This window comes from Ictidomys tridecemlineatus, chromosome 6, assembly GCF_052094955.1.
Source record: "Ictidomys tridecemlineatus isolate mIctTri1 chromosome 6, mIctTri1.hap1, whole genome shotgun sequence".
In the NCBI taxonomy this organism is placed as follows: Eukaryota; Metazoa; Chordata; class Mammalia; order Rodentia; family Sciuridae; genus Ictidomys; species Ictidomys tridecemlineatus.
In genome coordinates this window covers 34,316,887-34,344,443 of record NC_135482.1, presented here as the reverse complement: position 1 = coordinate 34,344,443, position 27,557 = coordinate 34,316,887, and the positions used below count along the sequence as shown (strand labels likewise).

At 38.0% G+C, this 27,557-nt stretch overlaps 1 protein-coding gene across 6 annotated transcripts in view; it reads left to right on the top strand.

Moving 5' to 3' along the window:
* Tmtc2 (transmembrane O-mannosyltransferase targeting cadherins 2) overlaps positions 1–27,557 on the top strand; it is a 376,362-nt gene that overhangs the window by 127,624 nt on the left and 221,181 nt on the right. For 5 of the 6 annotated variants that reach the window (XM_005324409.4, XM_078053055.1, XM_078053056.1 and 2 more), the window contains one exon: positions 22,284–22,854. The exons of the other annotated variant lie outside the window; for it this stretch is intronic. In XM_005324409.4, the coding sequence (XP_005324466.2) occupies positions 22,284–22,854 (571 nt within the window). The remainder of the gene's footprint in view (positions 1–22,283; positions 22,855–27,557) is intronic. 6 annotated transcript variants of the gene reach the window in all.

Here is a 27,557-nt window from a genome sequence, read left to right as displayed (position 1 = left end):
GACCACATAGCATCTCCTTACAGGTCTTGGGTTCCTGTAGCCCTTTTCTTACCATGCTGTCTTACCTTATCCTAGCAGTTTCCCAGGAGATGGTACTCAGTGTCTTTAGTTTTGATTATTTTTCTGTTTTGTGTATAATTGGCTGACTAAGCAGTAGCCTTTGGTTTTATGTGTTAAAAACATACATGTTAGGTGGCAATAGAAATATCCCAAGTGTCTACCATTCAGGTACTGGATGGTGAAAGCTCTACTCATTGGTATGCCTCTGTATACCATGGTGGAAATGGTACATAAATACGGAAAATTATTTGAACCTTCTTGAGTAAAAATGCAAACTACAGAATGGTGTTTGTTGATACTTCAGTAAGTTTTAAATTTATAGAAAACAGGGTGACATATTTTCCATGGAAAATATTTAAGTAGTAAAAATACAAACATAGGGTAGAGAGTCACACCAACTTCAACTTGGTGGTGACCTCTGCAGGGAAGGTATGGGAGGATAGGATAAAGTTAGGTGAAAAAGTACATATAAACTGCATCTTTTGCTTCTAAAAGAAAAGCAGACTTGAAATTAATATCATGATAATGGAATGTGTGTCAGTATAAGATAGTGGATAGTGTGTGTGAAATGTCAAATAACATTAAAACCGGATTTTAAAAAATTCTGGTGACAACAAATGGTTTAAAATCGCTTAAATGTAAGAATGCATTTATTATTTAACAAGTCTAGGGGAAAGCCATTTGAGGGTTAGTTTGATGATGTAACCATGATACCTAGGATCCTTCTGTCCATTTTTGTGTCTCAGCTATTTCTCCCATAATGTAAGGTGGCCCCCGCTGCAGAAGCCAGGCTCTCACTGGACATCTCCCAGAGTGGGAAGGAAGAGGGATGAGAGAGATTCTTTGTTTTATCAATGAGAAAATGTTTCCCTCTCCAAACCTGTTAAGTCTCACTGACTAGACAGAACCTGGTCTAAGTCAACTCATAATTAAGGGCCTAGCATCTGAACAGATGCTAAATATATGATGAATGGATGCTATCTTTAGCAAAAGTGAGCGTGATTGTTTGGGTTTTGTGTGTGATCTTCATCTTCAGATCAAAATCTTCAGTTGGTGATGTTATACTTTTACTGAAATGATCTCAAATTTTTAGCATATGCATTTTCGTAGTGTTTTTAATTTTTATTAAGTAAACTGAATGAGAGCTGAGAGACCCTCTCAATTCCATATATATATATATATATATATATATATATATATATATATATATATATATATATATATATTTTTTTTACCAGATGAGGAAGTAAATATTCAAATAGTCTTGGCATAGTTGACGCTGGAGAGCACAGACCTGATTCTTGGCCCTGGTGCCAAGAACAATGTATCTTCTGCAAGGTAGTACGAGAAGGTTGAGTGAAGCTGCAAGATGTGCTGCAAAGACATTTTGAAAGTACAGAGGTCCCGGACTTGTAGTTCAATCTGACCTTGAGACTTGATAGGTAATTGTTTCTGCAGAATGCTTTATCTGGGAAATAGCCAACCATTCCCATTTCAGAGTGACCCAAGACCTGGGTGATATTCTCAGGCTGGCCATCAAGGTTAATAACTACTTCTTTTTATGGAGTTAAACATACCTGGTGTCTCTGATTATTTTCTTGAGGCACATTTATTTGGCTGTGAAGTTTTTCAAAATCCTAAAAATATAATCCTGCAAGCCCCAAAGTGTTATGTAGTAAAATTTTTTGTTTTTACATACAGACTTGATGTACAGTTTGCTTGTTTTTAAATACAGTTGCTGTTTTAGTGTAATGTGAAATTCTTTTATAAGAGGAACTTACTCTACAATTTTTCAGGCTGAATAAACAATACACTCCTGTGCACTGTTTCATCAGTTATTTATATTACAAACGGTTATCTTAGGAGCTTAAAGTATTTCTTTAGTTTATTCCTACAATAATTTCTCCTATGTTTTTGCCTGGGCTATATCTTTCTGTAATCCCAACAAAATTTCTTTCGCTAAGCAGCAGCAAACTTTTACTTAGCCCTCATTAATTTATAACGCTTTGCCAAAAAATTTTTAAAATTCCACGGAAAGGCACAAATCTTCACTACAAAATCGTGTGCCAGTGGCAGCTACTAATTCGAAGCAGTTTTTGAATTTGAGCAGAAAGTTTTTAAATTATCTGAATTATAGCTTAAAATTAATTTGTCATCCAAAGAAATGAAACGGCTTCTTTGAAAGAAGGGAAGAGGGCTTGGAGGACAGAAGGAAATATAATAGATCAGCGCCGGGAAGTTTTAGATGCAGATTTGCCATCCTAGTTCGCAGCTACGCTTAACCCCCAAGGCAGTATAATGTACAGTTTGGACCATGCCCAGGGAAGGCACCATAACAGAGATTTACTACTCTCCACGTCTGCCCTAGGATGGCCCCTGTCTACACAGTGATGGATCTGTTGAGAGGTGTGACTTTGTTTACAGCAGAGTTTGTCTTCCTATGAATTTTTGTTTTCTCTTCCAAAATGTCAGTAAACTTTATGGAGTAGAACATATAACGTGGCCATATTTTCTGAAGGGTTTTTAACGAAAAAGTTGTTTATTTTTTAAGGTAGCGAGATAGAAAATGTTTTGTTTTAGCACAACATAATAAACCAATAAAAACAGTCGGACATTTATTGACTAAAGTAGGTGCTAAAGTCAGGCGAGAATCCCCATATGAAGCCTGATCACATGCTAAGGAGCCTTGTTTCAGTTGATGGCAGATTATTTTCAAAATGACTACTGAGACTATAAAGCAGTGTCAACTAAATGTGAGCCAACTAAAAAGCTTCTATGTTTTAAATCTCAGGAGTTTGGGGGGCTCTGACTAGTTTTTATTATTTGTTGAAGTTCTTTCCTGAAGAAATTGTAAGGTAAAACAATTAGGCACATCTCTTTGTTTTTCCCCATATAGTTCTTTATTCATTCAATTGATTTACTCTCACAAAATGTATGGTATATTGCCAAATAAATCTGTAAGAAGAATGAAAATCCCAAACAAATATGCCAAATATACAGCTGTTAATCTGTTAGCTAATTGGAATATTGACAAATTCAATAATGTATTCAAGATTTTTGAGCTTAACTTTAAGAAATTTTAATGTTGACCAGAGCTATATCTTGACACTTAAGGCTGTTATCCATTATATACATAATTGGTTTCCAAAACGTGAAGCAAATATAGCCAAGTAAGTAGGAAGCCTGGGGAATGTTTTTCCACTATTCTCTCTTAAACAAAACAGACACACTAGTAATACCAAACTGTGCTAAATGTAATTATCCACTAGGTCTCTTTAAGGCAATTTTCAAAGCTTGGAAAATTTCTAACTAAAGAATTTATGTGCTTTTGTAATTAAGTGACAGCTATGTTTAAAAGTGTAGTATACATGCTACTGATTTGAAGTGGCATACACAAACTTTTAGATATTTTAAGGATTACTAAAACTAATGTGTCAGAGAGGCCAGGGATACTATTGCTGAGAACAAAACAGAATATAAAAAAGAAAACGAAAAGATAATTTAAAGGAATAAATTAAATCAATTAGTAGTACCATTAGCACATGAATGTAGCCAATATAATGAAGGGTTGATTTGAATGGCTAATATCTGGGAAATACTGTATTATAATTTATCTGTTTTAGAAGTAGTATTCTATAGAGAGATAAAAATGTCAAATCTCAAGATTTGAGTTGCTCGTAAAATTTGTCTAATACAGCCCTCACGACCATCTTGTTCATTTTTGACCTTGCATTGATGGAGACTTCACTGTGTTCTGAGATGGCATGTTTCATCATTAGACATGTCTAACACTTAAAGTTCTTCCATATAACTTAATGCCTAGCCGTTAGTAATACCAAGATCTCAGTCTTGGGATAAGTTTAGAATAATTCTAAACCTCCTTTGGTGTGATGCATTTTCAGTTATTTGAAGAAATCTATTATTCTTCCATTTCTGAGTCAGTTTTACTGGATGGATGAGCCTATTTTCTGTAAAAGTTCTCAGACTAATGTAATTCCAAGATGCCCACATCATCTTAGTTTCATATTTAAGTGCTTTCTACTTTTTAAGTATTCTTCTACAATGGTTCCCTAACTTTGAGTGACCTTGGATGATTCACCAAATCATTCTGAAAATGAGGATGATTTAATTTTCACAAAAACTGTGAAGTGGATGGTGAATTTGAATTATCATGTTGTACATTATGTTGCATCAACTGTAGTAATATTTGTAACCATTTTGCTAACATATAATAAGTCAATAGTAATATTCATAAAAGCTAGATGTACGCACGTCAAAATACTGATGTTTTGGTACTATATCCTATAACTTTTGGATTATGTATTATATTTGTTCTGGGTTTTTTTGGGGGGTGGGGTGGGTTTGAACCTCAGGCCTCGCACATGCTAGACAAATGCTCTGCTACTGAATTACAGTATACCCAGTTCTTTATTTCATATTTTGAGATGGGTTCTCTCTAAGTTGCTCAGTCAGTCCTCAAACTTGCAGTTTTCCTGCCTTGGCTTCCAGAGTGGCCAGGGTTGTAGGCATGTGCTACCACAGAGGGCCTATATAAGTTTTTAGTGAAGTCTGAGTTTGTATTACATGTGGCTTTTCTGTATTTGGCCACATCACACTGATCCATTGACTCTCCAGGTAATGTCTCCATGCATGTGCTGTAGACTCGCATGTTCTGGTTCTGTACCTGCTGAATTGAGACCCAGTTTCCAGTCTTCGGATCTAATCCTTATCCTTTCATAAACTTTGCTTATTCCAGTTCATCATTCTGACAAAATCTTTTTTGGATACTGTACTCTGCTCCTCTAATCATTAGAAGGGCATCAACGTATGTTCTTTTTGAAAAATTAGTCATTCTTTGCGATCTGATTTTATTTCCCTGATTATGAATGGGATACATAGACTTGCTGCGGCAGTCATTTTTCAATTGTGTCATTTCTGTTGGCGACACTAATATTTAGATACTGTTTAAATAATGATCTGAACATTGCCTTCGATAAATCGCTATTGCCTTCGGCCTCTCTAGATTCTCCTTTTTGGCCTTTCTGTACCCTTACTCAAGACTACATAAGCCTCTCCATGGTCCACCTACTGAAAATTAAGGCTGAACATAGCAGAAGCCCTGTAAAACTGCTCTAGTGCTATAACCATTGTCTATTCTGTACTAGTTATTAATATTTTGAATATTGGCCCTGGGTATGATGTAGTATGTGTGACCCTCCATGTATGTATGGGTCTCACATTTTATATCCTGTTTTCCTTTGTTTATATGATAGAGCTGAATTCTGGAAGTTGAAAAACTGTAAAGAATAATTCAGAATTATTTTTGTTGTCTGCTTTTGAACTTGTGATTTAAAGACGTTTGGTTAACGACAAAGTCAGCAAATGCAGAATACTGTGGCAAACCCCTTTCGTTCCAGACAGCTTTCCAGTAGTTTGCACTAATTTAGCATCATTTAGGCTTTTTTAGTCAATATTGGTAGTTGCAGAAGAAATGTACTAAAGGGAATTGACTGAAATGTATTGTGCTGCTATCCTGTGCACTATTCTTCTTACAGAATAGCCTGAGTTTCCTTTTTTTTTTTTTAATCATGAATTATAAATGGAATGGGGCAAATGCCCTCTTCATTATTTGGAGACTCTATCGAGTAGCAGGAGCAGCACTCCAGCCACCAAACCAGAAGAGAAGGGGTTTATCCCTAATTCTGCTACATATGATGTCATCTTGGATAGGAATCTTTACTTTCATCACTAAAAAGATGGGGAAAATGTTTGTTAGAACACGTGATGTATTTAGAAATGACTTTGAAAACTAGAAAGTTCTCTCCATACATGAGTCCTGGTGGTTAGGATATAAACTTCCTTATGAGTTTTCTCATTTGGCCTCTTTGGGTTCCAGATGGGAATCACAAGACAAAGAGAGGCTGGTGCCGACTTTATTGTGGGGATAACATTGGTGCCATGTTGTCAACACCCTTATGATGACTGTGGCTTTGTTATTGTGGTGCTGAATTACTCTGCTACTATCATTTCCCTCCCCCGAAACTACTAATGCACGATAATCAGTATTAGAGCAGTGTTGGTCCCAGTGTGGTTGCCTGTGAGCATAATGTAGATAATGAAACTCTTGTTTTGTTTGAAAGTTAGGCTTTGGGTCGACTATGCTTCCTACCATGATGATCATTTTCAGCATGTGGAGCCCATTAAGCCGTGTTGGAGCTGGATTCACAGTTTAATGTGCTAACACTGCATCTGTTTCTACCCTGATGATAACACCTGGATCAGCTTAGAACTTATGTAGAAGTTTAAGATATGGTGTAGTTAATTTCTAAAACAACTGTTGATCTTTATATGTGTGAACCCCCTGGTCTTTCACATTCCAGACAAATCCATTGCCATTTGAACATGCTTATACCTGTGTGTGCTTTCAGAACGGGAAATAAAAAACACGTGTCCTCTCTAGGAGTTTTATTCCCACTTAAATTTAGCTGGGTGACAATGACGAGGTTATTACTCTTTTTTTATCTTTCCCTTTGGGATGAAGAGGAAGATGCCTTTGTGTTTTGCATTTGCAACTCTTATCATATGTTCATCTAAAATGAATAGTTGATGGATGATTTTCTTTCCTGCTTTGTCAAAATACATGCATATGTACAGTCCAAGCTGTTTGTGATGCCATCAGTAAGACATTGATTCCTCTTGGGAGCTGTGAAATGGACAGGCATTAAAAATTAAAGAAAGGCGATTCAGTTACTGAGGTTGCACGCCTTATCTCTGTGGCTAGCTAAAAGCAGAGTGCCAGTTCACTGGATCTTTGAAAAATGACTTTTCCCAATGACCTACTGCCTTTTAAAGACTGCAGAGTTTGGAGTTCCTTTTTAAAGTGGTAAATGCCCTTAGAGAGTTTTAGTAGTACAGTTTTATTCCCATTAGAAAGATTGAACTTCACCCCAGGATGCCCCCAGAAAGGAAACCATTAGAAGACAGGACCAATATAGCATTTGGGCATGCTCGTTCTCTTACCTCAAGGCAACACTTATTGTTAGTTTTTCAATGTAAAAATCCATCTGCTGTGGAGTGACCATGGTAAAAGTGCATGACATTGTCTTTTTTTCACAAAGTGATCACATTTCTAATCTGAAACTCTTCTAGGTTATATTCTAGGCCATCCCAGGTAATAGCCTATTTATTGCCCACCTGTTGGCTTATGAAGACTTTGAAGGGGTCACTCCCAAATATTATGTTGATCTGTATTTTTTTTTATTAGCAAAGATACAAGAGGTTTAACATATATTGCCCTTTTGTCCTGAGGTTGCTGTCTTTGAAAACATAATTGATATTATATGTTTTGAACTGTCTGGACTAATTTTTTTCCTACTGTAGGCAAGAAAAAAATAGACCTTGGGTTTATGGCTAAAAAAAAATCCAGTTGTTCACAGACTACACTATGGTCTTTTTATTACAAAGGATGAGCTTTCGTCAAAAAGCTATCCCCTTGTGGTAGTGTGCAACCGTCGCCGTTACCATGAGTCTGTTTCCAAGAATATCCTAATTAGGCTGTGAACTATGATGTAAGTCCTGTGGCTTTTTCCTCTTTATTTTACGCTTTTTGATCTCCTCACTTAACCTTGTATTCATCTGTCCTCCTGGCTGAGTTAGACTGCTGTGAACATCATTTTTATACTCTTAGATTGGCTAATGGGCTTAATTTATGATTAATACAAACACAATTCCACACAGATGCTGTGGGCAAGAGAGGAGTGAGGGTCCTAGGGAATATGCTAAGATAAAAATGGAAGGGGTGCCTGTAACTGAAGGCTGTATGCCGTGGTACTGACCAACTTTTGATCCCTTCTCTTGTATCAAGGCAGGTGAGGCAGCTGAACAGTGTAGCCCCATCACTTCTTAAACGTACTGTGTACCCAGTACTGTACTGTGGAATTAACCTAATTATCTTGTTTAATCTTCCTGAACACTGACAGCAGTTCATACATGAGAAAACTGAATCATACATGCTAGTGAATTCAAGAATGATTTTAATCAAGATTTGGATAATTCTAAAGTGTGTGTGTGTGTGTGTGTGTGTGTGTGTGTGTGTGTGCGCGCGCGCATGCGCGCTTGCTTAAATTTAACATGAATTTTAGGAGTTGCTTCACATAAAAGATGACCTCCCCTCATACACACAGATTGGAGTGAAAAATTACATCTGTTATTGTTGGATTTCTCTTACTGAACACAATCCTCGAGGCTTGTATTTGAGTTATACTAGTTCATTCTATACCTTGTGAATTTAATTACCATTGTTATTTGTATGTTTAAAAAAATTCTTTTATTAGCAATGGCTGGGTGACAGAAATTATACTTATTGAATGCAGCTATGGCCAAGATTGCACTGTCCAATGGTCCTAGTTTCTATCTGGTTAGCTGGTTTAGCAGGCTAGACATGGAGTATGAAAGAAGAGTACTCCTCATATTCAACTGTTTTGAGTCTGCAAATTTAGAGTCAGAGAAGGGTAAATTACACCACACTTAACATTCTGCTCTTCCTAAAGAGACATGGTGGTGTTTTATGATTTGTGTGTTCAAAACGTAAGATCTGAAAGAGTTGATAGTTTTCACATAGCATTTAGCATATATACATGGAGCACCTACCATATGATTTCTTTAAAAGGCTACAGAGCAAAAAGTGTGAGCTCTCCAAAGTTTAATTTATTTCTTGATTATTAAAGTTTGGTCAAGGAATGACATTGAGATTAGAAAGTACTATATATTAGAAAGCCAGAAAAATTTTAATGGCAAAGCTTAATGCTTCTTCTCTCTTCATTTTTGGCCAAAATACCTCTTGCCTTCCATGACAGATTAGAGTTCCTGGCAGTTTGTGGACCAAATGTTTGGGCACTTTTGTGTAGGCTCATCTGTGTTAGTTTTAAATTAGAGTGTTTGCCTCCTTGCCTATCTGTTTTTCATCAGGGCTCATATATTCTTGTGTCCAAAAAGACTCTCTGATTTAGCTGTGAGGCGGATTTTATTGTAAGGATGTCTGCGTGCCCTGTCATCACACGCAGCGCTGGTGAAACTTCCCATGTTCTGTGTGTGCGTTGCTGCAATATGTTCAAAGTCTGATCTTTCTCAGATGTGTGTGTGTGTGTGTGTGTGTGTGTGTAACTGTTTTATAGCTGAAAAGAGATGCAGGCAGCAAGGTTTCTGCCAGGATATGTTTTCTATTAGATTTTGTAATATGAAATTATAGGTTAGTTTGGGGCTTTCATAAAACTGCCTCTTTCACCCATCATGGGAAGACAACTAACACCTTCCTTTGACTCACGTTTTCCAAGATTCTTTCGTGTTAAAAGAAGACTTTCTTTTTGAAATGCAGAAATTAAAAGAATATGGTACAAAAGCATTTTTATAGCTTTATTAAGTCTTGAGGGCAGATATATGGATTCCAGACAAAATGCAATAGAGTGGGATTTTACTTTCAAATCGCCTTACCAACACTCTTGCTCAAGATTTATGGTACATGTGCAGGAACAGGGGCTGCTTTGAAGGTGAAATAGAGCAGTTTGGAGAACAGTGTGTAAGTCTTTTTTTGCCTCTTATTAAGTGTGAGCGCTTCTCTGATTAACCCTTTCTGCTGGTTTCTCAGTTTGCGGCATTATTGCGAGCATAAAATGATATATGTGCTTTGTAAACTTTGTTAATCTCAATGTAAATATGAAGTAGCACTGGTGCTTTATTATGTCTATTTTGTTAACCTGCTTTTGCCCCATTACCAAGACTAGGAATTTTTTCCTCTGATAGAGAATCTGGCACGAATGAGAATAAGATACCTTTTAAAACCCTATTTTTACTCACAAAGCAATTCCACCCATTGTCAAAAATGGAACAGCGGGCACAGTATTGGAGAAATATGGATTGTATAAAATATAGTTTCCCCTGAAACTCTGAAAGATAAACAGTAGTGAGTGTAGCACTGGCATTTAGGGTCTGATAGAGCACTTTCATTTTTGAAAGCATTGAACTTCATTTAAAAAAAAAAGGCATTTGTTTTATCTCTTATGTAGTCAAATATTTATGTGATTGTATCTTTAGTGTAATAGTATGTATCAGTTTGCTATAATTCCTGTAATGTAATATCACAGACTGGATAGAATAAACAATGGAATTTTATTTTCTCCTAGTTGAGGCAGCTAGAAATCAAGGCCAAGGTATCAACAGATTGGCTTCTCCTGAAGCCTTTATGCTTGGCTTTGAAGATAGCCTCCTTCATGTTGTGTCTGTACATGGTCTTTGTGCTGTGCACCACACATATCCCTGGTGTCTCTTTGTATGTCCAAGTTTTCTTTTCTTGGACACCAAGAAGATTGGATGAGTAGGGCCCATCCTAATAGCCTCATTTTAATTTAATCATCCTTTCTAAAGATTCTATCTCGGCCAAGTGTGGTGGCACATCACTGTAGTCTCAGTGACTCTGGAGGCTGAGGCAGGAGGATCTCAAGTTCAAAGCCAGCCTCAGCAACTTAGGGTCTTGCTAAGTTGCTTAGAGCCTCACTATCTCAAAACCAAAACCAAAACCCAAAAACAACAACCAAAAAAGAGGGCTGGGTTGTAGTATAGTGATTAAGTACCCCTCAGTTCACTTCCCTATACTCCACCCCCCCACCCCATGAAAAGGACCCTGTCTTCAAATATAATCATGTGCTGAGATAGTGCCTCAAAATCTGCCTCTTGGGATACTGAGAAGGGAAACCATTTAGCCCTTCTTGGGAAATTCAGTGACCCAGGAGTGGAGACCTAGATTCCAATGGCAACTCTGGTCCTTGCTGACCTAGTAGCTGTGGGCAGGACTCTTAACTTCTCATGTCTGAATCCACATCCCTCCATATCTGTCGAATCCCTTTGCTCAGAGCCACGATGAGGATTGGAGAAAGTCAGAAACATGAGCACAATTTGTAAAATGTGAGAGTCTACAAATACAAAGTTATTATAAATGAGAATATTGGTGAGGGGATAAAGTTGACGGCTTGTGAACAATTTTAAGTAGACAATGCCAAGGGTTGTTGCAAACATTTGGCTAAAAAAAATCTTCTTGGTATTCTGTTTGGCTGAGGGAGTGGTGTGGATAAAGAGAGGTGACTTGGTTAAGACTCAACTCAGAAAAAAATAGTAATTAGGTGAACAGATAAGCCAAACATCTGGATGATGCAGCATGAAGGTCTTCCCATCCCTAACACTTTATTTCTTAAAGCCTTTTTAGCTTCTTCTCTTTAAAAAAAAAAAAATTCCTCTAACTTTTATGTCTGGCAATGTTTGGGCTGGGGACCTAGAAGATTGAGAAGCAGTGACTGTAGCCAGAAGGCACTTTTTCTAATTAATTTTAGGTAGAGATGATGAACCCTTCACAAGGATGTGACTTAAAGAAGAAACAAAAAGATAATACAGTTTTTAGGATGTTGAGGTAAAGTAATTAATTACCATGTATTTTAGCATGTCTGTTCTGAAATTTGTACAGCGTATTTATGTACAAAGTTTCAGATTTTAACAGGTGAGGTGTATTCTCAGCTCATCAGCTGTGCATGTTTAGAGTGCACTGAGCAAGCAAATCCTATTTGATAGTTGTATTGGGTCTCTTGGCATTTAGGGTCTGATAGAGCACTTTCATTTTGGAAAGCATTGAACTTCATTTAAAAAAAAGGCATTTGTTTTTATCTCTTATGTAGTCAAACATTTATAATATTTTTAATATAGAAGAAAACTATGAGGAGCAAGTTGTGCTTTGCAAGAGATCACAAATGCTCAAGACCCTATCATAAGGGACACTTTATAATATATAAAAGTAATTGTCAAAAATAAACCTTTTTAGCCAGGCATGGTGGAATAGGCCTGTAATCCTATACCAGAAGCGTAGGCAGAAGAATCCTAAATTCAAGGCTAGCTTCAAAAAAAAAAAAAAAAAAAAGGGACAGCTATGTAAAAGTACCCCCAGGCTTAATCCCAAGTACCAAAAAAAAGCAACAACAAACAAATGAAGCAAAAATTTTTATGTAGCTAGAGATTTATGAAAACCCACAAGACTGACAAGATTTATAAATTGTATCATTTATTAAAGTGATGCCTGTACTTGATTTAATTTGACAGTGAGAAAGCTTCATAGTACCCCTTCTAGTGGTTCTTATTAATTTTAAATCTAGAAAATTAGGAAAAAAATTTCATTAAGCTTTTAAGCTGAGACTGATTCAAGTTAGTACAATGGGAAACTGTGAAGTACGCTATATTTTGTTGTGTTAATAAAACATGATATGGATAGAGTGACCAAATAATTATGTAGAAATAATTTCATTGTGCAAATTGCAGTGACTGAAGAATCTTTCAAGTTTTCAAGGTAGAGGATTCTTTTTATTCAGTAAAACTGAATGCTTGGAGCATGGTATTCCTGCTATTTTCACGGCATTTTTTGCTTTAATCTTGCTAATGCTCTTCACATAAATAACATTTAAAAACATCTTCAGATAACGGAAGTTATAATTGTAAATACTTTTTTTTTGCATGTATTATTAGTTTTCAGGGACACTTAACAGTTTTTCTTGGATAATTCCTCTAGAACGTTTGAAAATGCATCAACATCGCTTTATCTGAGGACTAAAGATATTTATATTCCTCTCCTTATTTCTCCCAGTGAGAGGAGAGAGTGGAAAACTCTTGGTGTAAGAAAAGGAGCTGTTTCATCCAGGGAAGTTCTAGGAGAGTGAATCTCCAAAGCTTGGGGGCTTTGTTCAGCTGTGCCAGGGTCATCTTTACACCAGAAGTTTATTTTTCTTGCTTTGAGGAAGGTGGTGAGGGATAGGGAAGGATTGTTGTACAGTGAAGTTCATAAGACTCTTTTATTGTTTATGGGGAAAAACTCCCAAAGGGATGGAAGAGGGATCCATTAAAAACATTCCTTGGTTGCAAAACTTATTAGCATTTTTAGATTCATCTTTTTACTACACAGGCAGTTTACTCTGGGCCCTGTCCCTTGTTGTTTTACTGGCATCAGGCCCTTTGTTACTTCTTGTGACCTCTTTTCATTCAATATCCAGACAGTGACAATTTATTAAGTGCCAGTTGCTGATGAAGTCATCATTTCTGCCCTGAATGGTTTACAATCTAGTTGGAAGAGATCAAGATGGAAGCAAGCAAATTCAGCCAGGTGTTATAGGTGTGATAAATGCACACCTAAAACCTTGTGCCTTCTTTTGCCTCCAGGATCTGGGAAAACAATTCTCCCCTCAAAGCCTAGAGCCCAGCTCTAAAATTCATTTGCCCCATCTTAAGTTTCTCTAGGAATCTGAAATATATTGCTTGTCCCAAAACTAAGACAATTTCAAGATCTTACTGTATTTTCCTCTGTTCCCTTAAGCTATTAGCCAAGTATTTGCATATTAACTGGAGCTTTCTCAATATAATGGCTTATCCCTAAAGAGGGACTCTAATGAAGGGATTATAGGTTAAGTGGCAAATGAGTGCCAAAGACATTTGGGTAAGCCAATTAACCTGATGGTTTTTCACAGTTAATTATCATAGTGTGGGCAGAGGTTAGTGCCCAGAGTGAATGAACTATTTTTAGATGAAAGTGATAATTCTCTACATACTTGAAAGAATCTAGAATTTTTTTTTCCAAAGTGTGAATCCAGTTTGTCATTATTAATCATCTCTAATTAGAATTCAGTTCATCAAATATGTACCGAGTGCCTACTGTGTGTTGGGTTTTCTTTCTACTTCTAAGGAGTTAGCAGTATAGTGGAGATAAAGAAATTACAAGAAGCCCCGTAAATGAATCATACCTCAAGATCACTGGGGAGATTCATGTTCTGCCAAATTCTTCTCCATCCCATGACAATGGTGCCCAGCACAGTAATTCCAGTTATTCATGCTCTTCCATCCCTCAAATGTCTTTCCAGCAAAACTAGTTTGGTATATTTTCAAACTTCACTTTCCCTTCTTCCATGGTCCTTGAGAATATTGACTGTTGGCCTAGAAATATATTCACAACTGTCTACACCTTCACTGAACTCCTAACTTGCATGTGGGTTTACTTTCTTAGGGGAACTCTTGATGTTCAGTGTCTGTCTTCTGTTTTCCTGTAGCAGTCAACATTTGTGTTAGGATGGTATTTATCATCCATTGTGAAATTTGCTGTACACTTACCTGCTTCTTCTAGTAGGCTGGATGTTTCTCAAACGTCAGGGAATGTACTCTGCTTATCCTTCTATCTGCAGTGACCTTGGCAGTCCTAGCTCATTACTGGATGGATGAATAAATGGGTGAATCAATAACTTTCTTACAAAATCAATCCATTAATCATTGGGCAGTGATTTTCAATAGGGGATGAAAGCAGGAATGTTAAAAACATCTGTGTGCTGCTCAAAAAGCCTTCTCGTTGCTTCCTCATCCTCTTGAAATCCCGCCCACCCCCCATCATCCCTGGTGTGTGTAGTACAGAGTCAGCATTGTTCATGGGAATATGTCAATAAAGTCAAACATATTCTTCATAGTTACTAGGAAAGGCTTTGGGGAGATAGTAGTTTGCAAGTGAATATGAGAGTGGGTATGAAAGCCCAGTTGGAAAGGTATAGCAGTTGACAGGCTGATCTAGAGGGAAGAAATGGTTTGAGCCAAGACAGAGAGGTTGGGAAGCTTGGCTGACATGGATGCATTCATCTAAGTAATGAGAGATTGACCTGGAAGTCCTAAAGAGAGAGGCAGTAGATGCTGGTCGATGGAAGGGTGTTTATTATGAAAAGAAATAAGGCATGATAAGGAATTTGAGGCAGGGGGTGGAGTTGGTGTGGTATTTCAGGAACTTTTTTCCATCCATTGCATGCTTAATGGATCAAAATGAGAACTAAAGCAAGCAGGGATAGCCATTCAGTTCAGTTTAGCAATATTTATTACATGCTTAAGATGCATTGGAAACTGGGAGGAAGACATAATTCCTTTCCTAAGGGGACTCGTAGTGTAAAGAAGGAAAGAGAAAAATGATCAGGCAATTGCAATGAGCGTGCTAAGCAATACCGACAGAAAATAATGAATGCCTGCCTGAGGGGAGCAAAAAGGTAAGTTAGAGGTGGATCCAAGGGAAACCTGGGAGTTAGATGTTCTGATGTTCCTGAGAAACTTTTAGATGTCCTTATCATTTTAAAAATAGAAGAAGGAGAAAAACAGCAGCACACACCTATAATCCCAGTCACTTAGGAGACTGAGGCAGTAGGATCCTGAGTTCGAGACCAGCCTCAGCATCTTAGCAAGACCCTGTCTCAGAATAAAAAGGACTGGGATGTGGCTGAGTTTAATTTTCCATACCAAAACCAAGAACAACAACAACAACAACAACAAAAAAAAAAACCAAAAAAACCCGAGAGAGAGAAGGAGACCTCACATAAAATCTTTAGCGGTAAAGTAAATGATGGTACTTAATGTGGGGATTAAATAAGAAGGAGATGGTTTGTGGGGAAAATTTGTTTGGATTCATACTTTTTAAGCTTAGAAAAACGACTAATGTTATATGATAATGACATAGTGCTGTGTAGTTTACTTGGTTACAGACATCAGAATAGCAACTCAAGCTGGTTTATGATTAATTGCATTTATTGGCATAGTGTTGGCCTCAGGCATGACTGGATCCAGCTATACTTGGAGTTGTCTCTGTGTCACTTTGATCTGGCTTTTGTTATATTGGCTTTACTCTCAGATAGACCTTGTCTTCAGGGAATCCTCCAGTAGCCCTAGAATTCCATTTTATTCTCAGGAAAAAGATGCTGTTTCTCAATAGGTATTGGTGGCATATTGACTCTGATTAGTTTGGCTTGACTGTAAGTCAATTGTGTGGTCAGTGATGGAGACAGGGTGATACAGTACACTTATCAACCTTGTCATATGACCTTTCATAAGGTGGCAAAGTCAGCCTATCCTAACCATATGGACTGAGAGTAAACTTGGGGTCTTCTCTAAAGGAAAAACCAGGATACTCATACTAGAAGTGGGTTTGCATAAATAGCAAGTGTCCATTGCACAAGGCTATACAAATTTCAAACCTGCTAAATTAACATTGCCTCATTTACTGTTTAACAGAGACCGGTTGTTATTATCTGCACACCATAGGTAAGGAAGTGTAGAGTGGCTAAGGTAACACAATTGGTATTAATAGAAGAACTAGAATTCCCTTAGCCTTTCTTCCATCAGTGTAGATAATAGCTCGGCAATAAGAGGTTTAGTCTCATGAACAACACCCAGGCTCAAGGTGTGGAAGAAGTTATCCCCTGTTGCAGTTGTTGGAGACAGTGAACACAGGGTGGAAAGAGTACAGAGAAACGAGGTCAGGAAGTAGAACCAAGAGAGAAACACCTGTATTTGGGCTGACAAATGTGAACAAAATGCTGGCTCAGCAGAGTTAAATAGTGGTCATCCAAAAGAGAAAATGAGAAGGAAGGATTAGGTTAATTCTAGATAGGGAAGAGGGGTGGGAGGGAAAGGGAGGGGGAAGGGGATTAGCAAAGATGGTGGAATGTGATGGTCATCATTATACAAAGTACAGGTATGAAGACTTGAATTGGGTGTCAACATACCTTATATTCAAACAGAGATAGGACAAATTGTGGTATATATGTATATTAAGAATTGTAATGCAAAAGAAGTACATGCATAATGGAATAAATTGACGTGAACATACTTTATATACAGAGATACGAAAGACTGTGCTCTATCTGTGTAATAAGGATTGTAATGCATTCCACTGTTGTCGTGTATTTAAAAAAATAATAAAATCAATTACAAAAGATTGTCCCAGCTATCAGAACCACAGCAATGAATCAGCCAGGGACATGGCTCTGACCCAGAGTTCCTTTGAGCCCCTCCTGTGCCAATCACATCTCCAACCCACAGCAGCCTCATGGGGCCTGCTGCTTCAGAGGCTCCAGACTCCTTTAAAAGAAAAAAGAAAAGAAAAAAAAGAGAAGACACCTGTGTTAAAAGACCAAAGGTGACACTTCATAAATGGTTATTATCTTGCTTTGAAAGTGTCATTAAAACTTAAAGTAATTTTAAGTTAAATATTCATGACCAGCTGAGCATGGTGGCATATACCTGTAATGCCAGTGATTCCAGAGTCTTACACATTCAAGGGAGTATTACAAGTTTGATACCAGCCTCAGCAACTTAATGAGGCCCTAAGCAATTTAGCAAAACCCCATCTCAAAATTTAAAAAAAAAAAAGCTACAGTTGTGGCTCAGTGCTTAAATGGTTAAGCGCCCTTGGGTTCCATCCTTGGTATAAATTAAAATATATATATGTAATACATATTATATACCTTATATATATAGTATTGTATTATTTGAATGCAATGCCATTGGCTTTGATGGATTGATGGCTAGTTTCCATTGTTGTTGTTGATGGCAATGATAACAACAGCTAACATGTGTTACATACGTTGTGTTACACACAGACACTGTATTACGTACTATAATCTCCTTTTTGTTTACCTTTTCATTTACGTTCACTGTTCACTTACTTTACAGAGCAAGTACAGTTATCTTTGTTTTACAGATGAGGAGGAGGTCAAGGTACAAGAGGTGAAGGAACTCTGCATGCCCGCCCTCTTACCCTGTGTGTGTCCATTTGGCTCTAAACTCTGCATTGCATTTTGGGCTTGAGCTCAGATAGGCACATTTGGGTAATATCAGAGTGGGACAGGTTAACAAACACCCTTCTTCTAAAACAAAATTCAACCCATTGCAAAAAAAAAAAAAAAATATATATATATATATATATATATATATATATAATGTTTTGCTTTGTTTTAATTGAAGTTTTGGCATTTATGTACCTTTCAAGCTGAACAATCAAAAGTGTTTCAGAGCTGTGTACCATTTGATGTTTGAAGCATCTAAGCATCCCTACTGCTCTGAAGGAGTTAGTGGTCATCATTTATGTTTGGTGCTTGTGACTGAAAAGGTCATCGGACAGAAACAATAGCAGTGAGAAATGCACACACAAGGACGGTTTGGATGGCAGCGTCCTATCATTCATCAGCTTTTTACAACAGCGTTGGCCTTTGTCAACATTTCCTAAAGGAAAAATCACAAGGCAGCAAAAACAAAAGACCCACAAATGAACACAACTGGAAATAGTTTAAGACTCCTTGAAGACTTGAGAGGCTGTATTTTGGTGTTTTGTTTTGTTTTGTTTTTGCTTTAAAAGACAGTCTCTGAGTCCCATGTTCCCTAGAGAATTCTGCCTGCGATTGTTTCTTTTTCACATCTGCTGCTCTGATTTTTCTCCACCTTTCCTAGAGTGGAGAATTTCCTCATTCCTTAGTGTCTCTCTGAATTTTCAATATCAACCCACCATGCAAACTAGGAGATTACATATCAGCATGAAATTTTGTTTTGTGTTAAGGTGTTTCATTAGCTTCGAAGTAGCAGAACTGAAGAGGTTTCACTGTTTCAATTTTGGACTCACAGGAGAGAATGCAAATGGTCAACATCTATTATGCTCTGTGTTGAACAGCTATCTTTACTTCACATTCTCGGGCAAACTGTTCAGATTATACGGAGGCTCTTTTGGTCAAGATCTTTCTTAGTCCAAAGTTGATTGTATTCCTTATCACTAACTTGTGACATGACATATATTAAAGCCCCATACAATTTAGTAGTAGTCTGTGTTCTTTTGCCATAATATGCATTGGTTAAAAAAAAACATGCTTAGGCAGAGAACATCCATTAGAGAGTTCTATCATGCACAGTCTCCCTTCAGTGTGTTTGGAACATGAATGATATATTCTCTTTTTCTCCATTTTTCTTTTTCTTTCTTTAATTGACAGTACTTGTCCTTTAAATGTTTTTCTACATTGTAACAAATTTTGGGCTGCTCTTCAAAGTTTTCTTTCCTAAAACGAAATTTTGAAATTTATTAATTTTTTTCTTAGTTTTGAAACCCTCATTTTGTGAGAATTTGATGTAGTATGTCTTGTGGTTGCTACAGGTTATTCAGTTTATTGCCATAAAATAAGATATCCCTGTAGCTCTGAACACACTTCAAAGTTTTTTTTTTTTTTCCTTTCTCCAAAAGTCTTTATAGAGTTGGTTATGACCTTGAACTAAAAGCATATGTAGTAGAAAAACTGGGGTGGGAAACACAGTTCTTCATCTGCTCTGGATCTGCCACGGAAAAGGTGCAGTACTGTCCCAAGTGAAGGGCACCTTCTTGCCCACTCTCCTCACTGTGCTAGGAAAAGCCTTTTCCCAGAATGCCTTGCTACAGAGCCCTCCACTACCCTGTGATAGGAAGGAAGCCTGTCTACATTGATGTTGGAGGAAGTCTAGGTTAATTTTAGTAGAAACCAGTGGGTTTTCATTCTGAATTACTTGAAATCAGCTCTCTCTGTGACAACACTGTTTGGCAGTTTGGCAGTTTTTCATATTTCCTTTAAATTTTAATTATAACCCATCAAGTCTTAAGCAATTACTTCTGGGTTAGACTCTTGATGAATGTCATAGCAGGGTGTTTTAATTTAATGGATCCAGAAAAACATCTGTTTCTAATATTTTAAAAGGCAATTTATATGGAAATTCATCTAATACACAGTCAATACACGAAGATTTGAAAAATCAAAATCAAAATGGAAAATCAATCCTCTGTGATGTAGTCAGTCTTCTGTTAACAAAGGATTTCACTTATGACTAGGATCACCTGCTTCTAGTTAACACTCAAAATATTGCAGTTTTTAAAAGATGGCAATTTATTTCTTATACCCAGGTAATTGGCATGTTCTTAGTCTGTGACTGGTATTGTCTACTTTGACAGGGACTCGGTTTCCTCCTTTTTTTACTGTTCTGCTCTGCTGTGCACGATTTCTATCCCTAAGAATTTCTATCCCAAGAAATGGGCCAAGATGGCTGCTGAAACTCAAGCTATTACACGTGTGCTCTACATAGCAAGAATGAGCTAGGGGAAAAGGAGAAGAAGGTTAAGGTTTTGCTTTTAAGGACAGTTTCTGGAAGTAGTAGCCCAAAGTCACGTGACCACTTTTAGCATCCAAAGGAAGTATACCAGATGACCACATGCCCAGGTATAATCTGAAATTCTATTAACAAGGAAAAAAGAAGAGACTAGATATTGAGAAATAGTGAACTATACCTCATAATGTAATTTTCAGGACTCGTTTTTAACAGATCTTCTGCTTTATCACTGAACATGTAGAGAAGTCAGTTGTTCTTCAAAGTAAATAGTATATGTAAAAGGACCCATATGGCATTTGGCACAAAGTAAATAACAATCAGTGGTTTTTAAAATTATAACCCCCGAGTGTACTTAATTTATAAGTTATGGGCCAAATGGATTTTAATAAGGGACATTTTATCGATTGTGCCTTGTATGTTATTGTATAGTATTAACAGCAGGCCATAGGGCATAGATGTCATCTGCACTAGGGTCTCCAAAATACAATGTTCTCTGTTCCTCTGCATCGAGGATAGATGAACGGTTACAAGTGCTAAAGTGATTTCAAGGTAAAACTGGTATCACAGAAACTGAAGCTCAGAGAGGTTAATTGAGAAGCAAGTTAGAGATCAGTTGCAAACAACCATTGGCCCAGTCATTTCATCCCAACAGGAATATAGCTCCACTTCCACAGGCTATGTGTTTCTTAATCTGTTTGGATCTCTGTTGTGTTTCCTTGCTTTCTGAAGTCGGGCTGTAAATTATGGAGCTGGGATTTAGGAATATATCCTCTCAAATCCAGGGCTTTTCCAGCCTGAACTTTGCTCAGATTCAGATGAAAGTTCCTTTGATCACACCTGCCCCATAACAGGTGGCAGACCTGGTGAAGGAGCTAGAGGTGATTGTCCTAGAGGAGGCAGTTTGCAAGTTCTCCTTTTATAGCCCCACCGCCTTCCAGCTCACATGCCTCTTTTGTGTTCTGTAGGAGGAGAGAAGTGCTCCCAGTGCCAGCTGTTCACTGGGAACTGTAATGGCATAGAGGATTTTATGAATTGAGCGGTTAACGTGACATCATCAGCATTTATAGAGCTTACCCATATATGTGAGCTCTGCTATTTCCTTCATATTTGTCTTTATACAGACTTTTAAATTTTGACAGCTTCATTCTGAGAAAATGTCTATAAAATCCACCATTTATGTGATAGTTAAATTTTCTTTCAAATACCCATTCAAATGAATGCAGCCATTAACCTTTTTACAGTGCATCTCTGTCTCCTCATAGGCCCTCCATGTGTTCTAAAGTTTAGATGATAGATGTAACCAAGGAGACCAGTACAGTGCTTTGTAGATACCAAGTGCTCAGCAAATAGTAGGTCCTTCCTTCTTGGAGTTTCTTTGGAAGTATGGGGCATGCAAGCCTGAAACTATAAATTCTTAAATCATGTGACAGTGAAATACCCCCATAATGCTCTCTCTGGACAGTAAATCCCATGACAGCTCAGGAGCAGGAAAGGCTGAAGTACTCTAGAATCCTGGAGGAAGGGAAAGGTGGCATGGGGAGAGCCATTCTGCCTACTCACTCCAGCTCTGTGGGCTCTTGCTACTCTGTGTGGTCCAGAGACCGGCAGCAGCAGCAGCAGCAACAGCAACATCACCTGGGAATTTGTTACAAATATGAAATCTCTAGCTTCTCTACTGAGTCCAAACCTGCCATTTAATAAGGTGCCCAGGTGCTTTGTGTATACGAGAAGCCCTGCTCTGGGTACTACTGTTGTTCTATTTAGAATTTTAAAAAAATGTATTTAGTAGGGGCTAATCCTGATTCTTTGTGCATTCCCTAAACCAGAATTATCCTGGACTTAATCTTAATGCCTCATGTCAGCCCGGAGCCAGGAATCTCCATATTCAGACAGTGTGCTATGTGATTTTTCAAAAAAATTGTTTGGCAGTTGCCACACTAAGGCTAAAATCACTGATAGAAACCCTGCATTTATTCCTCAAAGGTGTTTGCATTCCAACAAGGAAGAAAGCTTTCCAGGAAAAGAAATGCAGCCCTAATTGTGGTGTTAGTCAGCATTAATGAGAGGATCCATATTCCCCCAAATGTACTTGGAATCCCACCAAAAGCCACATAATAATCAAGTTTCCAAAGAAGGCAATATCTTAGCAATGTCATAGTATTTCTTTTTTCTTTTTTTTTTCTCTTTTTGCATTTTACATTTGTTTTTTTTCTCAACATTTTGTTTTTTAGCCGTGCTATCAAGACTAACCAGGACCTTCTCCCAGAAACTCCATGGACCCACATTTTCTACAATGATTTTTGGGGGACTCTTCTGACCCACAGTGGCAGCCACAAGTCCTACCGGCCACTCTGCACTCTCTCTTTTCGCCTGAATCATGCCATTGGAGGGTTGAATCCCTGGAGCTACCACCTTGTCAATGTCCTGTTGCATGCAGCTGTCACTGGTCTCTTCACAAGCTTCTCCAAGATCCTCCTTGGTGATGGATACTGGACCTTCATGGCTGGCTTGATGTTCGCCTCCCACCCCATTCACACGGAGGCGGTGGCAGGAATCGTGGGACGGGCTGATGTCGGGGCCAGTCTCTTCTTTCTCCTCTCCTTGCTCTGCTACATTAAACACTGTTCTACAAGAGGCTACTCAGCCAGGACTTGGGGCTGGTTCCTTGGGACAGGACTGTGCGCAGGATGCAGCATGTTGTGGAAGGAACAAGGAGTGACTGTTCTGGCGGTTTCAGCCGTTTATGATGTCTTTGTCTTTCACAGGCTGAAAATGAAACAGATCCTACCTGCCATTTACAAAGTAAGTGATTGTTGGCTCTCGGGCATTGGATTACTGAGTAATCGGCTTGCTTGGTTCTTGGCCACCATTTAAAAAGCAAATTTGTTCCTCTTCAAGCAGAATTGAAAATAAGTTCCTTTCTGATCTTCAGTAAGTGGAAGTGTCCTTTTTGACCTTTCCCTACTAAGCAGGGTTTCCGTCACTGCTTGTTTTATTTCTCGGGTTTCTTATTTTCATGATTTCCGAGGTGGTAGAAGAATAATTTTGCCTTGTAACGAATATGTATCTTTATTGGTTTTAATTCACTGCCTATTTCTGCCAAAATCTCTGTAATCCAATAAATCACCCATAATGTCTATTTGTAAAAATAACTTAGCTGATAATTGAGCTTGATGCTGTGGGGTAGAGAGGGGAAATCCTCAGTCATTCCTTAGTATTACTTTTCCTGGTTTAGAAAACAACCCTTCTCTCTAGTGCACTGAGAAGTCAAATTCTTAAACAGCGATTCATATTCACTTTTCTCAAAGTGCATAGGAATAGAAGAGTCAAAACAGAAAGTGGTTATTTATAAGTTTCGCCCTGAGGCCAATTAAGCCCTTCAGCTTCCAGGGGTTTTACATTTGTTCTTCTGTATTTCCTTAGGGGTTTCAAAATGGTGTTCTGTCAAGGTCACAGAAGGGGTTTAGGATCCCTAGCTACTTAGAGATGGAGCTGTTTTTGCTACAGAGTTAGAGGGAAGACTCTGGTAGGACAAGGTGTCTCCAGAAACTGCCTGCCTTCCTACCTCCCTAACTCTCCTGCACTCAGAAAACTTACTTTGGTTGACTTTAAGGGTAAACACTGAATAGGGTCAGGAGTTGGAAATTTCAGCCATGTTTTAGGCAAGCTCCCACCTTCCTTTTGGACACAAGTGAGGAATGTTTTTTTGTTTTGTTTTGTTTTGGGGAAGATAGCTCTGTGTTGTTCAGGCTGGTCTTGAACTGGCCACTCGAGTGTTCCTACTGCTTCCACCTCCTCTATAGCTGGAATGGCCACTGTGCAAGGAATTATGTTTTGGATTCTTGCTTAAGAAAGCTGTTGAGTGTTTCTAGTTTTGATTACTTTTTCCTCCAGTTCCCAGCTTTTCCTTAAAATTGAATTGGGAAGAATTTTTTTTTCTTTTTTTTTTTTTAAGTGAGAGAAACAAAAATCAAAACATCTATTTTTAATTGTTGTCTTTTTCACTTGGTAGGCGGTGTAGTTCCGGCTGTGCTTTTGCTCGGTGGGAGGCATAACCTTTTCACTTAGAACTCAAGTCTCAAGGGCTTAATGACATTCTTTTGTAATTTCAATTAAACACCAAATCTTTAAAGAAAACTCTGGGTAGAGTTTGATGCTGGAAAACAACATATGGTTTAAAAGCCAAGCTCTTAATTTCAAGTTGGTTGTAATTCTTTCAAGGATATTTAAAGAGAGTAATCATTTTTTTTTCCTCTAAAATGATGTCATCAGCAATAACAATCTCTTTAGAGATTCAAATAGAAAAAGTGTAGTACATGATCCTTGTCCTCATTCTCTTTGAGGATGCATGCTCAGAAGCTGTTAGGACCTCTTGTTGCTAGCCCATGAAACATTGTGGTTTCTTAGGCCCAATTTCCATTTTACCATCTCATTATTTTTGATATGTTAATTCAGGACTTGCTTTTAGGACCTTTTGAAGTTCTCTGAGATGTTTTCAGTTCTTGAAGCATGTTTTCAAGGGCTGAGTTGTTTACTTACTGTAAGAAAGTTCTAGGCAATAAATGGGACATACTTAGAAAATTATCTGCCTAAAATTAAAATTCATTTAGGTATTCTTTATTTTATCTAGCAATCTTAACTCGTATCGCTACTACCTGATATAAATGAGAAATACCAGTAGCAGAGGAATCATGAGAGTCGTGAGTGTGAAGTCCCCTGTTTTATGCGAAGGGACTTAATAATGTTGAAGGTTCATAGTCCTGAGATGTCTCCAAATGGATACTTTCCAGATTCCTGGCAGCTGCTGCCTGCAGACCAGACAACAGCTGTGGTATAAATGGGGGCAGTAGGACCCTTCATCTGATAGTTAATGTCCCATCTTAGCTCTTTGTCATTCTTAGCTTTGGGGCCAATGAGCTTAGGAAGGGCATTGGGATAATAGATTTTGTGAATTTAGAAGGAATCAGAGAGATCCTTTTTCCATTTACCTTATTTCCAGCTGAGGTGAAGGTCACCCAAGAAAGGACAGGATACTAGGATCTTTTTACTCTATGTACTCTGAGGTGTGGAGATGAATAAGTAGATGTATGCCCCACAGACTGCGTGGTAAAAAGGAAATTAGTGTGGAATAGTCTCATAAGGGCTGAGTAACCTGGGGCTGGCGGCATTATCTGCTTCTTCATCTGGAAATGGAGACAGTTATTGTTGTCCTGAAGTTGTTCTGATGATAGGAATTGTGAGGTGTTCAGTGTGAGGTGAGCTGGAGTGCCGGGTATACATATCATTGGGGAGAAAGAGGCAGCATTGATGGATATATTGTAAGACTTTACCATAAGAGGCCAAAAGATAAACTTCTAGTCGTCTTTAAATATACATTTGTTTGAAGTTGGTGTGGTGGTGCATGCCTGCAAACCCAGTAACTCAGGAGGCTGAGGCAAGAGGACTACAAGTTTGAAGCCAACCTGCACAATTGAGCAAGACCCTATATCAAAAAAGTAAAAAGGGCTGAGGATCAAGCTGAGTGATCAATTCCCAGATCCCCTCCAAACAAACAAAAACCATAGAATGATTTGACAGAGTATGAAATAAGAACTGCTTAGGAATCCAAGTGAAGCTTGCAGATGCTTTTACATACAATCTCATGATTGTGAGGCTTGTGAAGACTGGATAGATTGCATAAGGAAGTTACAGAAACTCCCATATTCTGTATGTAAAATATATGGATTTTATGCCTATGGTGAATGATCAGAGATTCTTTCTGATAGAAGGGCATTAAATTAGAGAGTCCTTTTCAACCTGAAAAAGAAGAATCATTGTAAATATCTCACCAGTGAGTGGTGCATTGCCAAGTGACATAAACTTCCTTGCCCTACGAAAACGTAATGGACAGAAGAGTCCAGCGTACAGATATTTATGTCAGGCAAATTAGAGAGCTGGTTAAAAACAGTGGTCCTCTTAAAACAGGGATTTGTTAGGATCAGCAGTGAGGGGTCTCCATTTTTACTGTTTAATCCTTAATGTTTATCAAAGTAAGAATATCTAGCCTCTCTCTTCATAATGTTGGTGGGTCTGGTTCTGTAACTTTTATAATTATATCGTGGTCCGCAAATTCAAGTGTCTACCAGGGCAATGCAGAAACCTTGGCAACTACTGTCCTTCTCACACCCCTATTAAGGCAATAAAGAAATGCAGGTTTCTGTGGGACAGAGCTTAAGTTTTTTCTAAAAAGACAGAAATGTAAATTTCTGTGACATTGTTGTAGGGACAGACGAGGCAAGGCACTGAAGATAGCAGGAAATGGTTTTATTTGGTTACAGCCAGGTTCAGAGGGCAAAGCTTTTGCTGTAATCAATTAATTTCCTGAACCCTGAGTTCAGGTAGTTTCAGAATTTTATATCCAGCATGTAAGGGGCGGGGCTCAGAAGTTCACAATCTGCAAAAGTTCACATAAAAGTAGTTTTTTCTTTCACTGTTCTGGGCAAGTTAACCTTTTAAGGACAATACCTAAGAAGGGGAGAGTTTCTTCTCCTCTTTCTTTCCTCCCCCTGCCAGCTGTTACCATGGAGCCCAACTGGTAACTTCTCTTATTTTAGAAATGTAGACATCTCTGTGAAGCCCACCTCAAGACCAGAGGCCTTGTTTACACATTTCTACAAACTATTGTACTGGATACATGTTTGTGAAAAACTAGAAATGGGGTGTCCAGCACCTGGAGTGCTGATTTCTTCCAGGCTAGTGGCCAAGTAAAATAGGGCAACATGAAAAAAGGAAGTTTATCTACATTGAACTCTTTTGTAGAGGCTTTTGTTGACAGTCCTAAAGTCAGCCATGGTGAAGATTTCTGGAGAAACCCAGTTCAGATTTTCTGTGGAGAAAGGGGGTGCCACTACAACATGCTCTATCTTTATATTTTTATTTTTTAGTCTATCTTTAAATACTGGTTACTAATTAAAAACAAACCCTTTGGAGGCCAGGCAAGATCTTTGGTATGGTCGGATTTTGACTCCGACACTTGTTTCAAAAGATGCATGTATTACGTACAAGGCTTTTGCTCTTCTGCAAAGGAGATGTTGAAAGTTATATACTTCTTTGGTGAAGTATGAGAGAAATACTAAGTGCCTGACATACAGTAGATGTGGATATTTTATTCAGTATTTAATGAACACTTAGAGAGTTTACACCCGCCAGCCACTATTCTCAGTATACTAAAAATGTTAACACATTTAACTTAACAAATGCTTATTGAGAGAAGTAATATGACGTATGAAATAATATGGTTGAATACTGACAGACTATAATTTTGTCAGTAGTTAGATTTGTCAGAAAACATTAAATATAAAACGTTCAGAAAAGTGTATGAACAAAAATCAGAGTTTGAAAATATTCTTAGTTGTTAGCCTCAGGTGTCTGTTTCTCCTACTTCTTTTGTTATCTTTGGCCTCTTGTGCAACAGCTGGCACATAGTAGGTACTTAGTAAATTATTTAATTCACACTTAAGCTTTTT